We start from the raw sequence: 21,664 nt of genomic DNA on the forward strand, positions 1-21,664 counted from the left end.
TCTTCTGCCGCACTTCTCGTTTGCATTTCATCGAAAGAGCAGCAAAAGTAACTGAAAAATAGCTTGAAGATTTTAATATAACTTCATCAAATGAGAGTGACGTAGTCACTGCTTATCATGCTGCCTGACAATGAGGGCAGACTTCTGACGCTAAATCTTTCACTGTCAGCAGGATAAATCATTTTACAAGCTTAAAGAAAAGAAATAGACCTAATAACTGTGTAAGATGTTTGCACAAATCATAAATATTCATTTGAAGATCTCTCTGATTTTAAAAATAAAAGAAAATCCAGATTACATTTACATATATTCCGTTCATGTATTCATATATTCATTTCCAAATTCTAAAGTTATATCTTCCATACATGTGTGTGACTTTGCATGCACATTTAAAGCAGCCATGCACATAACTATTTCATTGTATATTCAGCAATCAAGAACTGTTGCAAAGTGACATCCTTGCAGCTGGTAACATTTAATATTTTTATTTCTACCCTCCAAAAAAATTCTTTTCCCATCAGTCAGACCTACTAATGAAAAAAACGGATTCTGCCATCCATGCATAAACATACTGCTCCCACTAAACTCAATGTTATTTCCTATTTTCTGAATACGAAATACATTACTGAGCCTAGAGTTACATTCACGCGAGAAAGGAAGAAACTTTTTTTAAATAAGTATATGGATTCGAGGCAAAATGCTGGATACACCTGAAACCTTGCAGAAATATGAGTCTGTATTTTGATATTGATATTTGCTACCTGTATTTTATTTTATTTTAAGGATCATTTTAGGAATTTGACTGCAATCCAATATGCAGAAATAAACCGCACGTTCTTTCTCTTCCCTTAACTTTTCTTTTGATCCCTCAGCCAGCTGCTTTTTCTCCTTTCGTATAATAATAACAGGAAGGTACAAGTATAAGAAATAATGATCTGAAAATGCAGGAAATTGAGGGCAATTTTGTGAAAAGCAGCTGGAATTCTAGATCTGTAATGCTGGCGCTAATTTGCTCGATTTTGCATTTAACCTGTTGGTCTTCTGAAACATTTTCTTTTCTTCAGAGAAAAATGAAATAGCTCATGAAGTTATTACTAAGCTGACAGCATGAGAGAATTTTGAAAAAGTTTGCTGGTTAAAGTGCATCTGAAGAAATTATGCACTCAGTCAGTTAATAAAGATGCTGCTGTTGTGAATAGAAGTTACTGAAGCTGACTAGCCCAGACGCAGTGTGGAACCTAGTGAGTCAACAAGTAGAATAAAAAAAAGAACTATAGGTCACCCCACATTACAACTTAATCACAGACTTTACTGTATCTTATGCCAAAGTAACTTCAAAAACAGAGCCAGCCAATGTGAAATATTAAGCCTAGGGACTTGGATGGCATTTAGGAGGTCTTAATGTGGATCCACGAACTTAAAAATTGACGTGGATGTTGGCCCAGCAGTCTTTAAAGGTTCTCAGCCTAGTTCGTGTGGATTGGATTCTGGTTTTTTTAATCATGTAAGACAAGGATAACTATTTCAGCTAAGTTACACCATGGTTTTTGTGATGTGGTTACATATAATATATGATTCCTCAATTATATTCTGAAAGTTACAAAGATCTTGGAGGCCTTACCCAACATTTTTAGGACAGAAAATGATCATTCATTAGTACTGATGGGGAAGACACCTCCACTCTGCATCAGTTAACTTTTGGGATTTTCTGGTACTCTCATAAACTGCAGAAAAAAATAGTTGCTAGTGAAGAGAAAAACAGACCTAGGTAGAACAGTAGTTGGATTTGAGGTGGCTGTTCTTTTATTGCTTATTTAGGTGGAAATTTCACATTTAAGGTCCGACTCGGAAAGACCAGGATCTTGCACTGGCACTTATCCCACCAATATCTAACTCCATTTATTTTACTGAAGTTTTACGTTTACATTATCGTGCTATCCACAGAACACTATGTATATGAAGACAACATTCATCAGATGAAAAGAACTGCTTCAAGTTTGTGCAAATGAAGATTGTGTTTCAACAGTGGCCCTGTCTTTCAGTTCTGAAGTACAGTCCCACAGAGCAATCCAGGTAGGAAGGAAATTCAGGAGAGCATCTATTCCCACCCCTGCTCAGAGCAACCAAAGTGCCAAGTTAGATGAGTTTGCTCAGGGCTTTGTCCACTCCAGTGTTGAGTCATTTCAAGGATGGAGATTTCACAGCCTCTCTGGGCAACCTATTCCAATGTTTCACCACTCCCATGGTGAAAAAGTTTTCCTAATATCTAACTGGAATCTCCCTTGTCGCAGCTTGCGTTTGTTGCCACACATCCTGTTGCTGTGCACTTCTTGAGAAGAGTTAGGCTCCACCTTCTCTACAGGCACCCACTAAGTAGGTGTACACAGCATTAAGGACTCTCCTTGACCTTCTCCAGCTGAGCAGACCCAGCTCTCTCAGCCTCTCCTCGTACATCATGTGCTCCAGCTCCAGCCAACCTGGTGGTCCTCTGCTGGACTTACCCCAGTTTGCCAATACCTCTCTTGTACCAGGGGATCCAAAACGGGACACGGTAGTCCAGTGTGGCCTCAGAAGCGCTCCACAGAGGAGAATAATCACTTTCCTTAGCCTGCTGCCTACACTCTTTCTTATGCAGTGCAATATGCACTTCATCACTGCAAGGGTACACTGCTGACTCATATTCGTATCTGAGTAAAAACCATACCCAGGCTTGTCTTCAGCAGTACATTCAAGAGTAGTCCATCTGTGTATATTTTGCACAGATCTATGTTCATCCCACCAGCATTACAAATCAGCTGGATAGAAAACAGCTCTCTTTGCAAGCCCTGTATCTTCAGCAATGTGACCGTACTAGCCTGAGCACAATGCCTTTGAGAGCTTGTTTGGATTGTCCTGGTGAGCAGGACACGTGGAGCAGATCTGTGTGACTCCTAATGAAGGGCTGTGCACAGACCTCCAACATAAAGGGAAGAGATTCCATACCCTGTAAGCAGATAAGAAGTGGAAATAGAAATGATTTTTCTTCTCTTTTGATGGAAAAAGTTGCAGCAACTTGAATGCACAAAATAGCTACTGCAATTGGTGCTTACATGTCTGTGTATGTTCTATAAATATGGATTAATAAATAGAAGCAGAATGTAATAGCTAGACAAAAGTGGTCAACTGATTTCATTCAGCCAACATACGCAATGTTAAACATCTGTTAGAGAACAAGGGCTGTTAAACCTGCAGATTACAACCATGATCATGCCAACTCGGAGAGGAGCTACGCTGGCCTAAAATCAGCTTGCTTTCCAGTTTCATGAACTTTGGGGCAGTCCCAGCATAGACAGTGAGCACTCAGGAGCACAGGCAGACTGCTGCAAGTCCCGGTTTGTGCGCTGTATTAGCCCAGCAGGATCCTGATCACACCTGGGATATCTGAGCACAAGAGAGATTTAGCCCCTGGACCTGGGCAATTGGCAGCCCACTCCCCATAGTGTTCTGCTGCCCACCTCCACAGATATTCCCTCGCTTTGTCCCTGCTTTGTGCAAGTGTTATAATAGAAATAAAAACCCAAAGAGACTAGAACCCATTCAGTCTTCTGCACTGTATGTTGCAAGCCTCGGTTGTAATAGTTGCTCTTAGGGTGACGGCGTGTATGGAAAATTCAGGTAAGCCGAAGCTTTTTAAGCCATTTATAATTCAGGACCTCCCAGAAAGGTGGTAGAAAAAACAATTTAGAGTGATTTGTGGTTATTCACATTTGGAAAAATTCCTTTTCTAAGTTAGCAGTAAGACACAGGTATAACAGCAACAGTGATTAGCTACAGGAAAAGGAATGGCTGGAATGACTTCTCTTTTTTTGAATGAAGACTTCAAACAAGACTAGATGGAAATAGTTACACCTGTGTGCAACAGGCTGTTGAGATCTGACCAGGTACAACTGGATGAAACTGTACGGTGTGTTAGACTTGTGGTTAGGCCACAGGAGCTATGGAGCTATTTGTACCTTTAGGCCTGTAAAACAAAATGATAACTCACATGATGGGAGGAAAGAGTTATGAGTTGTGCTGCATGTCAGGAAAAACTCTGGGCAGCTGTAAAACATCTGTTTTGAAAGCTTCCTTTACAACCACAAAAAGGTGGGTTTTTTCCCTCCATCCAATAAGACTAAAACACTGTGTGGCAGAGAATGATTTGTTCCTCCCTTGTTCTGAACCACGTCCTGACTTTGCCAGAGAGGATGAGTGTGCAGTAGGAATTCTCTACTTACAGAAAAAAGTAAAAAATCTTTCCTGTATAAAACACCTATGCTTAAATACTTCATATAACACATGGACATATTAAAAAAACCTCATAAGAACAGAGACTAGATATAAAAGTTTGCAGAGTATTAAGCAGCTACTGCAGGACACAAAAGCAGAGAATCACCAATAAACACATTTCACTTATCCACTCTGGGTCTGGCTTGCTTTCTGATTCCCGTTCCTATTACCAATGACAGAAAGCTGTTATAAATAGCAGCCAAGTAACTTCTGCTTGGACTTTGGAAGTAATTTGTCTGTCCAGGAGTGACTAACAGTTCTGGGGACTACGGGGCTGTCCTGGCTCTGGCTGGGAAGGAGTAAGCTTTCTTAAAGGCGCTGTGTTTCCTCTCTACCACCTTCTGATTTTCCTGTAGCATTTTAGAGCTCATGTGCAATAACTTGTGACTGAGAGACCTTAAGGGACCTTAAAATAAGCTAGGATCAAGGTAGTGCAGCTCTGCTGCATAGGAAGGCAGAGGTGGAGGGGGCCATCCCAACAGGGGGGCTGTGGGGCTCAGCTCCCTGCTATGGGGAGGAGCCTGAAGGTGTGGATGGGACTGAAGAGTGTGTTTGTAACTCAGGGTGGTGGGTGCTGCTGACCAAATCTCTCTTGGGCATGAGGAAACAACCCCACCCCTCCACCATGTCAAAAGATAGCAAGTCCTTGATAACCTGACATACCGCATTTGTGTTTATCACAGACTCCTCTTGGCTACTACGGAGGTGCCCCTTCTTAAGAACAAGATGTTTCCTCTGACCTTTCCACTGCAGATAGGAGCCGTGCTGCAATGTGAGGTCTGTACTGCTGATACAGGTCCTGCAGCTGAGCCACTATCAGGTCTCCATGTCAATGTCCAGAACGGTACCGCCTAACTGATAGGGTACAGACCTAGAGCCCACGGGTCAGCCTCCTTAGGTCAGGGAGAGGTAACGCCGAGGCTGGCACCGGTTGATCGCTACTTTACTTCCTCCTGGGACAAGAGAGGTGCTTGCAGAGTTGTCATAGTTGTCATAGTGGGCTGGCTGGAGGGATAGCTCCTGGCTACCAGACTTAGGCTGCAACACCTTAGCTTGCCCTTGGCTGTCACGAGGACATGGGCAACTGAGGCACGGTGCAATGGGGCTGTCAGCTGTCCTGCGTGAGGACCTCTGCAAGCTCTGTGTGCAGCTCGGGGACCTGGAGGCCTCTGGTCCCTCATGGCTAAGGTTGGCTAGCTTGTTAGGGTGAGGAAGGGTTAGGAAGGCTCCCCTCTGGCATGTGCACGAGCCCAAGGTTTCCAGTCAGTTCCCTCAAAAGCAAACTACATTGTCTCTTACCTCAGGATCACCCTGCTCATTCGAGTTGGACCCACCAGAGAGCTGGCACAGAGTGCAACAGCCTGCATGCTGGGCACTGCCTCACTGCGTGTATGGACACAAGGGCTCCTCTTCCTCTTTGTACACTTCCACTGGTTGTGGCCCACAAGCCTTCCCAGGGGTAGCTGTGGTTAGCTGGACTGCTGGTTTCCCCAGCTGCTGGATTTAAAGGCAGTGTGCGAACTGACAGGACAGCATTCGCCATCAGACCTGCTTGCTCTGATTTTTCTGTGTGCAGTGATGCTCCACAGGGTGGAGGACATGCATCTCAAAAGGCTTTTTTGCTGGAATTTATCTGGCTCCCTGTAGAATACTATAACCTGTTATTGTACGTGTGCTTCAAAATATCAGACAATTTCTAAGTAGTTATGCTAACAAATCAAAACAAGGTGGAACCATTTGAAGTCACTAGTGAAGTCACTAGCACCCCTTGAAGTGCTAGTGCACTAGCAATTACAAGGTGACTCATTAGTTTCTGTCATTTAAGCCTCTCCCAGTAAACCTCCACATTAGGTATGACAATAAAGACAAGAAAAGAAACCAGGCCTCCAAGGCCTCTCCTCTCACCCTGGGGACCTGGGAATGTCCCCAGGCAATCCCACCCTGACAGACAAGCACTTGCCAGAGAGAGAGCTCACCCGGCTGAGCCCTCCTGCATGTACACAGCATCTTTTTTACTCCAATAAAGGTTCAAATCCTTGTTTGCTTTTCTTTTTTGCATCCCCCCCATGTCTTTGTTACGTATGTGTTCACGCCTTGAAGGTACCATCACACGTCATTGCAGGGCAGGAGCTGGGGCAGCAGTGGTAACCTCACAGCTGTGGCATTTGCCTGCCAGCTCTCCAAAGGGCATAGCTCTGCTGGCAGCAATGGGATTGTTATGATTAGCTGTATCAGTCGTGGATCTGGCACAGAATATCCTCAGGCAATGATTTCTTGTGAGAGGGATAAAGGTCAAGGAACTTTGTAATCTGACATGGCATAAATGCAACATGACTCTGCACATGTGGTTGACTTCTGTCATAGTATACCTAAATGCGGGCATAGCTGCTACACAGAGTAATGCCTATGAAATCAGAGACTTCTGAAATCAGAGTTGTTAAATCATAGTACTTGATTAGCGTTGAAGCATGGGACAATGAATGGATGCTTCTCTGCAAGAGTACAGGTGCTGCAAGGAAGCCTATCAGGTAGAGGGACTGCTGTTGGAAGTGTAAAGCAACGCAATGCCCATCTCAATGAAGCAGTTGTGGCTAAGTCACACTACCTGACAGCTGGGACCAGCTCAGAGTGCAGCTCAAGAGTGCACCGATGGACAGTTACGGCAGCTCAGCTGAGTCTTGATGTGCTGTGGACAGCCCTACATCCACCCTGCAACTAAGGGGTTTTTAGAACCACATAGAAGCCCAGGGTTAGGTCCTAAACTGTCGACATCTAGGCACTGAGGTGCCCTAATTTCCCAATCAGTCTGAGCACTCATGCTATATTTAACATTTTGCAGGCTGTCTGTATTAAAGTCATTGACCATAAACTTAAAAGAGACACTTCAGCTGTAACATTAAAATAAGTCGGGATATTCTGCAATATGGGAAAGCAAAGGTTGGACGGAGTGATCCCTACAGAAATGACTCTGAGGATCACTGTGGAGAGAAGTTGGAGCTGTGGAAGGGACTACACAGCTTACCCGTAACAGTGGATTTCCTGGCTGAAACTCTGTATTGGGGATGAGTCTTGCACACTTTGTAACAGCAGCTGTGTTTGATATTTGGCACTGAAATAGTCTTGGAAGATTTCACTCCTTCATCACTGTTGCAGAGCCTATGTACAAATTTCACATAGATGCACAGGGACAATCTTTATGGACATAACTTCTACTAATTTCACGTGACTGATGTATCTGGTGGAGAATTAAAGCAACAAAACTTTATGACCAACAGTGTCAGTTTTACCTCTCCATTCATCAGGCAATATGACAAAATTGAAATATTTCATGGCTTTAGGGCATTTCAAAAAATGAGAAACCTGATGCTTGACAGTGCTACATAAAAAACACTGAGAACCCTGTGGATGTACATCCCAATTCTGACTCATGTAACCAACACATATGACTTCATCTGCATATTTTCCACATTTTTCTTTTAGTACATGCTGCCTGAGATGTGTTTGGAGGGGAACAGTATTGTGATTGGCTTCAGCTGAGAAATCTTCAGTTGAAGGAGATGTACATGGTACCATTTTTTATCAAGCAGAGACGAGAATGATGAGCCTGAAGTGGAGGTGGCAGGGCAGGTACAAAACTGTCAAATTTTTTGAGTCATTTAAAGCAATAAGCATTCAAGAAGTCACTCACCCAGACAAGGATAAAGATGGGAGAAGGTAAGCTGGATACAGAGGCAGCAGGAGCTGGACTGAAGCAGGCAAATAGTGCAGTGTCCAGCTACCAAGCTGCATTTTCCTCAAACCAGAGAGAGACCCCAAACTCCAAATTTAACATTTCTTCCCTGATAGCAAGTATCTGTGAAACCTGCTGGTAAAATGTGCACTCCATCTGCACCGATAGCAGGGCCAGAGACCAGGACAAGGACAACCTGCTGCTGGGAGAAGCTCCTCAGAGCCTGTGGCAGGGATCTAGGCAACAGATACAGGAATCCTTCAGTATTAGCTTGCCATGCCTGTGTTCATCCAGTTCAAAATGCATCAGCTGGAGTCTACATTCTCTGTTGTAATACCGATAAAGGAAAAAATTAAAGTTGGATGGGGGATTTGGCATGGCAAGGATGGCATGGCATTCTTTAAGCCTGTGCTCTCTTTGTATAATTGTCGTGGTTTAACCCCAGCTGGCAACTGAGCCCCACACAGCCGCTCACTCACTCCCCCACAGTGGGATGGGGGAGAGAATCACAAGAGTAAAAGTGAGAAAACTCACGGGTTGAGATAAAGACAGTTTAATAGGTAAAGCAAAAGCCACGCACACAGGCAAAGCAAAGCAAGGAATTCATTCACTGCTTCCCATGGGCAGGCAGGTGTGCAGCCATCTCCAGGAAAGCAGGGCTCCATCACGCGTGACGGTTACTTGGGAAGACAAACACCATCACTCCGAATGTCCCCCCCTTCCTTCTTCTTCCCCAGCTTTATATGCTGAGCATGACACCATATGGTATGGAATAGCCCTTTGGTCAGTTGGGGTCAGATGTCCCAGCCGTGTCCCCTCCCAGCTTCTTGTGCACCCCCAGGCTACTCGCTGGTGGGGTGGGGTGAGCAGCAGAAGAGGCCTTGACTCTGTGTGAGCACTGCTCAGCAGTAACTAAAACATCCCTGTGTTATCAACACTGCTTCCAGCACAAATCCAAAACACAGCCCCATACTAGCTACTATGAAGAACATTAACTCTGTCCCAGCCAAAATCAGCACAATAATGTAACTATAATAAAGTACTTTTTATGCTAATGTAGTGAGTGTAGTTTTTCTAATAACTTAATAAGAAGGGTTTTTTTTCCTGCGAGGTGCTGACTAGTCTCTTTTTCCTTAAGTCATTGCAATTCAGGATACTGTACTCTTGCATAGGTGGGCCCTATTTTCCAAGTACAGGCAGCATTTGAGGAGAACCAATTTCAGTTTGATTCCCCTGGATTAACATTATGCATGCTGAAAAGAGAAGCTAGTATAAAAAGCAATTGAGATGAGTTAAGAGAATTGGAATTTTCTTTGCTACTGTATTGCTTCTGTTTTACACCTTGGCCATTTCATTTGTGAATGATTAATTAAGGTCCAAGTGATTAGATTAGGCTAATGTGCTGACTCAAAACATAATAGGAAAGCAGGAAGAAATGAAAGGGAAAAGGCATAGTAAATATGCAATCCGTTTTGCAATAAGTTCATTTTTCCTAGGTCAAGGTAATAGACTTTTATTAGCTTGTACTAAATGCATATGGCTGGAATGATGACTGCAAAATAAACCTTAGAAATCTCTGTATTCGGACTACTACAGATGTTCTGAATAACATAGAAACAGGAGTCATTATGCCTCCAAACATACTTTGCATACCTAAAGTAACCAAAGTGAAATCTGTTGACAGAGGATAGATTTGTAAGGATTTAGACCCTAAGATATGAACCAATGGCTTAGGTCTTTCTTCAGACTGAGCAAGAGAAAAATGTTGAGCTCCTCACCACTGAGAGATCCCCCAAATCCTACCTGGGCATCAGTATCCATGTGTTTCTTGTACCCTCACTGGCTCACTTGATCACCGCCTGGAAAGACTCCCCCATCTCCTCTTGTCCCTCGTGATAGGGAACACGTCTCCAGCGCATATTTGCCATGATTTTGATCCCCACCTGGCCCTGTGTAACTCGAACTTGGAGTTTACTGATGGCACAGGGCACATTTTGCAGGCAGTAGCTGTTTAAGGACAGCCTTATAGGTAACACAGGTGATAAGATCTAGGCTTGCTGACTTCTCTTTGACTAGTAGGCTGGCAATACTGCAAAGAAAAGAAAGGGGGGGGGGGCGGGAAATCTCATTATGCTGGCTTTTCTGGAGATTGAATTAGAAAGAAGCAACTACAGAAGCTGGTAACTGTCCTTATTCCTTGTGAGTAATCTTGACTGCTCAGGTGTTTCTTGGAAGGGCATCTCTAATCATTAACTTCTTACCAGGGGTCATGGGAGGTACAGTTGGTAGTCAGCTCCCATGACCAAACCTAAGTTATCATAGATAATAAAACAAGAACTGGGACCTTGATAAACTTGGAAAATTCCTGAAGGACTGCTTTATTTTAAAACAAGATTTGCATGCAGGTTCTCAAGTTGAGTTGATCACATTGAAGGGCCTCAGCTGAATATATTGTAGGAGGTTTTAAACAGGAATAATGAAGCTGCTGGATGTTTGAGGAAAAGAATGTAAAAATAAGTAAATTAATTTGTGGCCATTGAAAGGAAAATTGAAAATATTAAGCACTCCAAAATGTTTTGATTCAAACCTGAGCTATTTATTTTACTCTGATGCTTTCCCATGTCTTAAGGTCACTTTAAACAAAAGTGGAGCTTTCAGTTTGAAAAGCATTAATGACGATTTCTACAGATTCAAAATAAAAAAAAAAATACATTTCAAAACAGGTAATTAATTGAGAACTGCCTCTTTCCTGCAAGTGACTTTTATTTTGATGAATCTGCATATTCTGTGGAAAGATTTAAAAATCTTCAACCACTTCTAGGCATGAAACATGCAGGTTTCAAGCCAATGTTAAATATCTCTTTAAAATTTGTGATTTTTGTTGTCTGTACTCCTCTTATGGAGACATATGACAGCTTAAAAAATTGTGTCTCTACGTGCTTCTGTTTGTAAGATGCCTCAGGCTGAAATTCTAAAATGTTCAAAAAACTAGTTCCTTAACATCACAAAATTCAAACATTTGGAATTGATTTGCACTTTTGAAAATTCAGGCTGTTGTATATTTAGTAAAACAAAAGCAAAAATATTTCATTCACATAAAATAAGACATTGGTTTTGTATTCATAAAAAGTATTTTAAGATGTAGCTTTTTCCTTGGAAGCTAAAACAGCTTCCAACAAAGTATAACTTATAATCATATTTTAAGGCAACATATAATGTTCATTCTTGTAATTTTCCACAATTAATACATTTTTACTATCACGTCATTACTTTATCTGGAAAGCTAATAAATGACAAATGACATTCATTTTTCATGACTCTGCATTTCAGTTATTTATCAAATTACCTCTAATATTTCAGTCGCCTGTATCAACTACCTGGAAAAATCAATATCTGATAGGACTCCATGGTGTGTGGCAAAGTATATAAGCATGAAGTTTGTATTGCTTGGTCTCAATTTGTCACTTCAAACCATCTGACTTAGAAGTGACTCTTAAATCCTCTTGTCATTTCACCGTTATCTGATTTGCAGGAATCCAAGACTTAAGCAAACATGTCCAACCCCAGTGAGGCAGAACTCATTCACATGTTTAAGGGGATTGCCTTTACCACCAGGTCTTCTCCAGAACTTTTAGAATCCTTGGATACTTTTGATGCTAGAGAAGATGATCTCCTTTTGGTTTCCTATCCCAAATCTGGTAAGTTCTACTTTTAGATGTTAATTGCAAGAAGTCTCAATGGTTTGTTTCATGTTCTCTGCTTAAACCACTTGGAAATGTCTTTGTACAAGAAACAGGAAAGGATGTTTTAGTATGTGAATATATTATTCTGTCAGTAAGTGTTCAAATTACAAAAAAAATGGGTCATCTAAATGTTGATTCTTTAATTGAAAATAATCTCAGGTGTTTTCATATTGGAAAGCAAATAAATATTTATTTTTTGTAAGCAAAATCTGTACTTGAAGGATTTTCCTGAGGACTTTCTACATTCAATTATGAGCAAGTCAAAGAGTTGTATGAAGTTATTTGTATGGCTCTTGGCTGTAGATTTATTCATTTCTTATTCCCTCTCCCCCCGCCTCACTCGCACACAGAAGCACACCCCAAAGAAGAAGCTCAGTCAGTACTACCCAAATATACAGACTCAAGTTACTATGAGGAAAAAAAGCCCAGGTTATTCTAAAATTAATGATAAAAATAATATAACCACCTCTCAGATGACAAGCAGTTTGTCTCGTGAGACTGTTTTGGTACCAATATTAACACTTCTCACAGAGTTATTTTGTACTTCAGCTACAGCCCTAATTTTTCCAGTATTTATACATTTAGAGCCAATGGGATTATTCAGTTATGTAAAGTTTCTTGAATCTGAGGGATTAGTAGTATCACTTGTGCGCTAGCAAGCTGTTTCCATACGCAAAACACATTCCACGTATTTCCTCAGTAACAAATCTTCCTTTTTTTCTTTTTTTTTCCCCCCTTAAAATTACTTTTCTTCAGGCACTCACTGGCTTGCAGGAGTTATAACAAAGCTTTACAATACTCAAGTTACGCTAACATCTCCCATTGAATTTGGAGACGTATCCAAACTGGAGGAACTGAATAAACTCTCATCAAAGAGAATCATCCCAACGCACTTAGACTACAACATGTTACCTCCAAATTTTAAGAATAAAAAATGCAAGGTAAGGCAAAAAGATATAAAAGCAATAAGATATGTTAAGTGTCTATTAGGAATCTATTTTGTCTTGTTGATCCTTAATAATTTTTTAAATGATTTACAGTTTCCAGAAGTGGTTTGGTGTGAATTTTGGAGACACAGCTGACCAGCAGTCAAAGGCAGTGTGAGCAGAGATTTGGGCTAGGGACTGGGTTCTGCTCCTGCCTCACTGCTCCCACGGGGTGATTTGTATACCAGGCACCACACAAAATACAACATCAACATTTTTCAATCAGAAATGTATTATTAGGGATGGAGGGGTGTTCACATGGCCCCATTTCCTAGTGGCTGGAGCATTGGCTTAGAAAATAGTTATCTTGGGTACTTATAGGCTGTTCTGCGGGTGAAGGTGCTCTGCCCCTCCTGTTGAAGCTTTGTGAAGACCCAAAGAGATATTGGGCAAACAGAGGAGAACTGAACTGTGGGAGACAGATTCAGATCACAGTTTTGGGTTCCTGCCATGCTAATGTGGGAGGTCTTTAAAAAATCAGCTCTGGGCCTCAGATTTTAGGTTAGAAGTCCAAAATTTCGGGATTACTCAGATCCAGACTTTTGGGACAAAGCTAATTTGAATGAAAGGCCAAAATTTATGTTTTGCAGCTGCCCTGTGAATGTTAATTAGTAAATGGTTTCATATGTTAGATGTATTAGATAGTATGCTGACTCATGAGTTAAAATGAACACAGCCTCTTTCATAAAACATAAACATTACCCAGCTGCAGGAAACACAGCTCTGTCCACATGGAATTGTTTACTAACCACTACCGACTTCTGCCTAAGCAGGGACAAATACATTTCTATCTCAATGGCATGGTCACCGATGGAGGAATCCTAAAGGAAAGGGTTTTGGCACTGCAAACTGCCTGTGAAAATGCTACATTTATGCACAAAGCTCCTCTAAAATAAAAGAAGAATACCATCATTAATAACCATATCATCTTCATTTACAGATGATCTACCTCAGCAGAAATCCAAAAGATACCGCAGTTTCCATGTATCATTACTACAGAGATAATCCAAACCTTCCCACTATTGAGACCTGGACTGCTTTCCTCGACTTGTTTTTAAAAGGAGATGGTAAGGATAGATGGTTTTTTTTTCTCCTTGCATTTTACATTAGCTTATTATGCACAGAAAGAGTTAAGAAATGTGAACTGTGTGAAAACTCCTTATTGCACTCCTTATTCATATGGCTTTATTTGGGTTTTTTTTTCAGGATAAATTCTAGTGCCAAACTAAACAAGAGCAAATAATAGGATGCTATCTTCAGCCCTGCAAGGAGACATTTTAATAAGCGGCTGCATTATTTCAGCGCAACTGCTCTTTGCAGATTTTTGCTGTTCTTTGACATAGCTGTTAAAAAACATATTCTCACAGACAAGTTACGGATTTCATTTCTTCCCACAAACACTCTGAAACCCCTGACAATTTGTTGATTATGATGCAGATTTTCCTGCATTAAAACATTTCCGTCCTCGTCTTTCGAACGACAACAACAGACTGCTTCCCACCAAGAATTCATGTTTAAACTTTGATAGAGGAGGTATGCGTATACAGCTCCTCCCAAGCAGACGTAAGGGCAGCTGGGCTCACCGCAGCCAGCTCCTCTCCTCGGCGAGCAGGCCAGTGGGGCAGGCGGTCTGTTTGAAGGTGCTCAGCCAGCTCTACGTGGCTCACTGCCATGCTGAAGTGCAGGCAATGGGGCATATGGGGACACCGTCCCCAGGCTGCACTGAGAGCTACGCTTGCAGGTGTAGTGTCTTCTCCCATCTTAAAGACAGCCTTGGGTGGCCCTTCAAAGGGAGTTTAGATGCTTTCATAAAGCCCTCCTGCACACGCTCTGCCCTATGTGTTGTCTTAGTAGTGGGGTCCAAAGACCAAGGACAAGAGTAAGATTTTTATGAGTGGCAGTGGTGGCATGGAAGCTGACAACAGGACCATGTTCCAGTTATCCGCTCCTATTTTTACTGTTTTCTTACTCCTTTGAGGACATGTGTTCCTGCTACACAACCATAAGTGACGATGACAGCACAATGATAGATCAGCTTGAAAACTTTGAAAGAAAAGTACCATTGCAGTCATCATGGGCTTACATCAAAGATCCAGAAGTCAATTTGTCTACTGGCTTGTGTGGGCTTTGGCTCAGATCTTGTGTTCCTACTTCAGAGTAGCCCTAAGGCATGTGCTTCAGTGATTTGCAGGATCTTGACTTGTTTAGTATCAACTCTGAACATACATTAGTGAAAAAAAGAAAAGAGGATTCTATTAAATTTTAAATCATCTCCCATTTATCTGGAAATTAGTAGCCACCTTCTATTTCCTGTGTGCTTACGCATGGCATGAAAAGATAACTATGTTGGTTACAATAGAAATTTATGCAAGAGGTGATACTGAGAGAGAGTGTCATTTTTGCTCCTAATAGAAATATATGAAGGCTGTGCTGCTTGATTCAGATCCTGTAGTACTCTTGCAGAGTTAATCTCAGTTCAGAACAAGGGTGAGGACACACAGAGACAACTGTGATGCTGTCCCTGCAGTCTCTGAGAGTGTATGCTGTACCCCTGAAGCCAACAGGGCTATCCTATGCTATAGTTGGCCACATCTCCAGTGTGGTTGACCAGGAGAGCAGGGTTTAATTGCACACTGTGGAACACACATGCCTTGCAGTTAGACAGTGCTTTATGTGCAGGAGGCAGCTACTAGACTGGAGCATTCAGCAAAATACTTAATTACATCTCCAGGTTTGCAGCCAAAATGATGCCCATTACAATATTATACTTTTCTGGTAGCAGTTATAAAGCAAAGTCACAGTTCTGGAGAATGCTGACTGTGATTGCCCTGTCCAAGCCTCTTCTCATCGCTCTACAGGAGTCTTTCAATTCATCTTTCAATGCAGTCCATCTTGTCCTTCAACCAGAACGGTCAGAATTTTGTTTTTTAAAAGAAAGCTGAAATTTAGCTCTCCTCCCATGGTTCAGCAAAAGGAGCATTCAGACAAAACAAGTACTATGAGTCAACTATAAAACCATAAGTTATCTATGTCGTTGGCCGAATGATGTATTTGCATAATAACTTGTTTACATAATTCTTCTTTGACTTTTAAAAATAATACAGATTTCTCCTCTGCTAGGACAAAACACAACTAACAGTAGTGTGCTCCATTTAACAGACTCTTTATTTCATTTCCTAGTGAAGTGATCATATTTCTAGCTGTGACCACAGATGCAGACATTTGCTGAGATGCTCAGATCTTGTTAGGCTGGTACATTTTCCTTTATTACCGACCTTTCCTTAGTTTTGGAGCCTGTTTCCACTACAGAATTATATCTCAGAATAGTATCTGCATCTCTGATACAAAACCAAATTCCAACAAGAATGGTAACCTCTTTGGATTGTAAGTTTGAGTCACTTCACAAAAAGAATTGAATCCATTTCAGAGGAATAGAGGGTACACACTAAGAAGGAAGGGAACATTCCCCCAACTGTGCGAGGTGCAGTCAGTGTTATTTATGAATGAAGTTTATATGAATCTCTTTTACATGGGTTTTCTTTTCAGTTGTCTGTGGGTCCTGGTTTGATCATTTCCTAAGTTGGGAAGAACATGAAAATGACAAAAACATCCTGTTTTTGTTCTATGAAGACATGAAGAAGGTAAATATGCTCTCTGCTCTTATTTCAGAATGCATTACTTGTAAATTAACATCATTAAAGTATCAAAGAGCAAATTATAATGAAAAAGGAGAAAGAAGAAAAATGTGAATGTATATCTTTGGGCATATATTATATTTGCATCAAACTTTATATTAGTGAACTAATTCTGACTGCACAAGTTATATAAATATCAAATCCTGTGAGAGTTGTATTTCATAGATGTAGGAGTGGAACACATATTACGTTATTTTCCCCAGGCCACAGGAAGAATTTTAAGTTCCTCATTCTTGGTCCTATGGAAAGACCAACCAAGGACATCTGTTGAGGGCCACACATTAACCTGCTATGCTTGATATTTCAAGTGAAATTTTCAAAAAGTGATGTAAGACAACAGAACTACTCATGGGCACTGGGACTTGCGCTCCCAATAAACAAGAAAATTAGAGGCTGGAGGGTGTAGGAAAAAAGTTTTGATGAAAGGAAATTATTATTATGCAGAAACTGCTTTGCTATTCTTAAAAAAAAGTCAAATACCAACATACCTTAGCTTTCAGAGAACAGATTTTTGGGTGAATAGAAAACACATTCTCGTATTTCCATTAAAATAGTTTTGTTCATGTTTTGGGAAAAAAAAAATCCACTACAAGGAATATAAACAAGCCATTTTGGATCCTGAGTCACTTGTTGGATCTCTAGGTATAGCACCTCCAATGAAATAAGCTACTTACACAGAAGCTGAGCTTTGAGTATTTCTCTATTCCCAGTGAAATAATTCTGAGAGACAGGAGAACACTTCACCTGAACTGGGAGTAAAATTGCAATGTAACTGTATTTGATATCACATACTCAGCATTTACTTGTTTCTGTGAGTATGGGTAAGAGGGGAATCAGGTTTACTGTACCTGTCATCTACACAGGCCAATGACATGTTGAGCTTTGCTTGAAAGCAAATAAATGTGTGATAAACTTGGCATGTAATAAAAAGGATCGTTTTCATATCAACTAAAAGTCTGATAATCAGCTCAGGAACATAAAAGCTTTCTTTTTCTTGTACCTCAGGATCTCCCTAAGATAGTAAAGGAAATCAGTGTGTTCCTGGGTTTAAATGTCAGTGATAGCGATATCCAAGACATCTGCAAGAAGTCCTCGTTCTCAGAGATGAAAAGAGACACAGAAAAGGAAAACGGCGATCCCAGTCACACCGTTTGTGCACTGACATCCAACAGGAAGCTGATTTTCCGAAAAGGTAAGTTCCCTGGGCTGGGCTTAACACAGCAGAAGGAGTGGGAATCCAGCCAGAGGCTGAAGTCCAGGTCTTTCCCGGACTGTAGTGATGCTTTGGGTCAGCCCTGGGAAGCAGTGACAGTATTCTTCAATTTGAAGCCACCTTAAACATCACTTTCTTTCTAAGTTCTCTGGTTGCAAATGCAGGCTTATACTAGAGAAGCATGGAGGAGTCTGAACAACAGTCTGACTACTATTGCTCCGTGTGAGCTTTTCAGCTAAAAGGAAAGGTTCATGGAACATTACTCTTTATCTGTCTTTTTTTATCTAAAAGTTGACCACCTCAGTCTTTTACAACATAACCCCTCTGATATCACCTGCGAAGGTCACTTAGTTTACTAGAAGGAGAAAGAGCGAGACACATTCCTTGCAAAGGAGACTGCTCGTAGCCTTCATCCTCCGTACCACCTCTTATCTTATTGAAATGTTCCTGAAAAAGGAATATGCTGACAATGACAACAATGAAAGAATGGATGACTCAGTCACCTGATGGCCTCATAGGTAGCCTTCAGACCTTGGCCAAGCTGGAAGACGCGGTAAAATCTTCAACAGTGCTTAGCTCAGATGTGACTTAAAAATACCTGCAGAAGCTGTTGTCTTGCTACTGACGTTTCAGAAGCTTGCTCAGATTTGGATAATAAGTCAATCAAAACCATCATGTTTAGATGGATTTTGATTATTTTTACTTAGTTAATTTTTGAACAATAATTGACAGTTTAAAACTAAGAGTTCTTTTAATTAAGAAAAACTTGCTTTAATTTATAAATAGGGAAATAGTACATTTTTCTAATTCAGAATATTTTTACCAATGCAATGAAGCAAATGCCAAAATACAATCTGTCAGTAAAAGGCAAACAAACAAACAAAAAGCTCAGATATACTTTTCTAAGTTAGTGAACTTTAACAAAGCTATGTTGAAAAATTTGAAAAATCCCAACAGTTTCACTTCCAAGTAGTTCCTATGCAAATCCCAGGGTTTTAGGCAGTTTCAGCCAGTTTATAGAAGATTTATATACATATATTATTCTTCAGGCTCTCTTTTCTTGTGCTTGCTGTCCAGAATGCTGTTTTAGTCAGCAGTTTTGGGATGCAGGGTCTTTAGAGGATGCACATGAGAGAAAACTGTAAGCATTGGCTCATTAAAATATGTCAGTTTAAAAAACAATTTCCTGTTTGCTCAAACTGGGTAACAGTGGAAACACTTTACTGAACACGAGTGTGCATGGTCACTCAGAAGTAGTTAACTGCCCACTTAAGTGGTGGGACATCTCATCCGTAGAAAGCCCTAGAGATTAGGAGTGGGTGTGAGGGTGGGATTCATCTATCAGGTCACTCTGGGATCCTTTTTTAGGAGTCCTTTTTAGACAATGGAGATTTATGGCTGCTTTTGGGGCACCACTCATTTGATGAGTTTTAGATGTTGACTAGGACGAGACGGGTTTCAGCCAGGAAGTAGCCATGTCCCTCTACTGACTATGGTTAATAATATATTAATAATTTGTGCCAACTGCAACATTAACAAAACTGGGCTGCCTTTAAATCATTTTCTGTACTATATATTGCTAGCCTCACTGTTCTTTTTCTGCTCCTGCTCTCCTAGGTGCTGTTGGTGATTGGAAGAACCATTTCACTCCAAAACAGAATCAAAGGTTTGAGGAGATATTTAATGAGAAAATGAAACTCAGCAAAATGGCAAAAAAATTCATCTACGAATTTTGACTCCATGTGAAGAGCAATAGCCAGTTATCAACAAACACAGATGATAGAGCAATTGGTGGGAAATTCTGAATGGGGGGTCTCTTTCAGTTTATAACCCTCCCAGTAGAAAGGATTGTAAACATGAGATTTCGAGGACAGGAAAATTCTGACACCATGCCAGAGCTGAACTCAGTTTTCAGTGGGCAGATTTATACGGTTTTACAGAGTCAGGTGTCAGACCCATTTTTCTACAACCACATCTACTTCATCAGTTATTTATTTTTTGCTCTAGAGGGATACGAATGGACTTCTTAGATTTGATTTAGGAATTTTACCTAAGATGTTAAAGGAAAAAAAACCAAAAAACCAAACCCATAAGAATCTGAATATATAAAAAGTCTAAAAACGCATCATAAGAAAATGACCAAAGATTTGACCCCAGATTCACTCCCTCCCTGATCTACCACGATTTGGAAAGTGTCTATCTTATCGGACTTTGCTATTGATACTGAAGTTGAAAACTGCGTTTGAAGATCTGGAGTGAAGTTTGTTTATAAAATGTCTTTTTTTTTTTTACCATATGTATTTCTTTGATGTAACTTATTTCTGGATTAGGTACTGTATAGTGTTTGTGTTTTAAATGCAACTGATATAAATCCATGTAAATTTCTGCACCATATGTTGGGGAACTATAAACGTGTTTTTTTTCCATTTGACTTTCTTCCTGCAAAATGCTTGTTTCCAGTGTTTTCATGAGAACCATTTTACTTCATGGTGCTTGTGCAATAGAATTCAACAGTTCCACTGTGGCAAACAAACCGCTACTTGGAGACAGTTTAATCTGAACACGACTTAGTTATTTACCCTGCCCCGATAAGACAGATTTTCCAAGAATCAGCTGTCTGTGTCCACATCCAAGGGGCTGTTCTAGGAACCCAGTGAAGATTTTTCTTCTGATTTATTCCGTGATGTGTTTTCTGTCCTCACCTTCAATTTGCTTTGCAGGCTGGCTTTAAGGACTCTTCTCCCCAAACTAGTTCTCCCCAACCATATAATTCCAAGGCATCAGCAGGCAGAAAAAAACATGGGAAAAGCTGATCAAAAAGAAGCTCATGCAGACAAGCACGATTACTCTGCTTTGACTCCTGTGTGCTCTGAAGGTACACATCTGTAAGGCAAGCTCATCATCTGGGTGCGTTGTTTCTGAAAAGCTGAGGTATGGCCTTATTTACAGTGAACACTAATGCTCTCTCTAGCCACAGATTTCACACTTGCCAACCAGCCCTTTCATTTCATACCTTGCTTGTGGAAGCTGACATCAATACCTACCAATTTTGCATCTGCACAAATGACACGGAGGTTACATGCTGAAAAGATCAGTGAGAGAAAAGCCTGTTCAATAGCAGTCCCTTGCCATTTACCAATTCAGTACAATTTAAGGGAGATGCTGCCCTGAGCACTGTTTTATGCAAACGACCCATTTCCAAACCAGATGTTTGTTTATGTTGCTTGCCCTCCTTTCAGGTGTCATTGTTCCACTATTAATAAATGGCAAGAGATCAGCTAATGATGATGCTTGAACATTTTACTTAAAGACTTATTTTTTCTAGTCCTTTGAGTACGGAAAAAAGCCGAAGGGTCCTTGGGCAAATGAAGTTTGCAAGTGAGTTTATTAACTGCGTTAAGAAGACTGCTGTAAGCAGCATTTATATGTATATTCACAATACGAAACTGTGTGTGAAGGGACAGGGTGAGGACATGCCATGTGGATCAATGAGAGGGTTAAAGCATACAGTCCTGAACTGGCTGAAGGCATTGGAATGTAAGGTAGCAAGCATTTTGCCAGTTGTCTGACCTCTAGCACTGCATTGCAGAGTTAAATAGACTTTCAAAATAAAGTTCCTCCCAGTAACACTTTGTACTCACACGGCACTTTTAATGTCCAAATAGAGCTTTACTCAAGTTTTATGCAATGCAGCCACATCTGAGGTAGAGTGCGGCAACTGGTTGGCAGTGAGTAATAGCCTGAGAAAGCAAGCAGCTTCTGCTAGTAAAACTACAGGGTAGCAGGTCCATCTTAGGCACTGGCACAGCCCAGTGCAGCTGCGGACAGTGTAGCAAAACTGGCTTATGTTAGAGGTCCAGTAAGCTAGGCTGGGCACTCTTCCTAAAGGATGGGGTTATGTGATGCTAGCTACTGGGAACCAGGGTCTCCCAGCAGTTGCCACGCCTACCGCTTCTTTCATCCTCTTTTCTCTTGTTCTCCCCACTGTG

General features: G+C 41.0%; 1 protein-coding gene across 1 annotated transcript; it reads left to right on the forward strand.

The window, feature by feature from the left end:
- Window positions 1-11,591: 11,591 nt before the first annotated feature.
- Window positions 11,592-19,411, forward strand: LOC142404727 (sulfotransferase 6B1-like). The gene is made up of 6 exons (XM_075491729.1): window positions 11,592-11,736; window positions 12,538-12,722; window positions 13,708-13,834; window positions 16,314-16,408; window positions 17,468-17,654; window positions 19,293-19,411. The coding sequence occupies exons 1-6, from the start codon at window positions 11,592-11,594 to the stop codon at window positions 19,409-19,411; spliced, it is 858 nt and encodes a 285-aa protein (XP_075347844.1).
- The last annotated feature ends 2,253 nt before the right edge of the window (window positions 19,412-21,664 follow it).

Source organism: Mycteria americana, chromosome 1, assembly GCF_035582795.1.
Source record: "Mycteria americana isolate JAX WOST 10 ecotype Jacksonville Zoo and Gardens chromosome 1, USCA_MyAme_1.0, whole genome shotgun sequence".
NCBI classification, from domain to species: Eukaryota; Metazoa; Chordata; class Aves; order Ciconiiformes; family Ciconiidae; genus Mycteria; species Mycteria americana.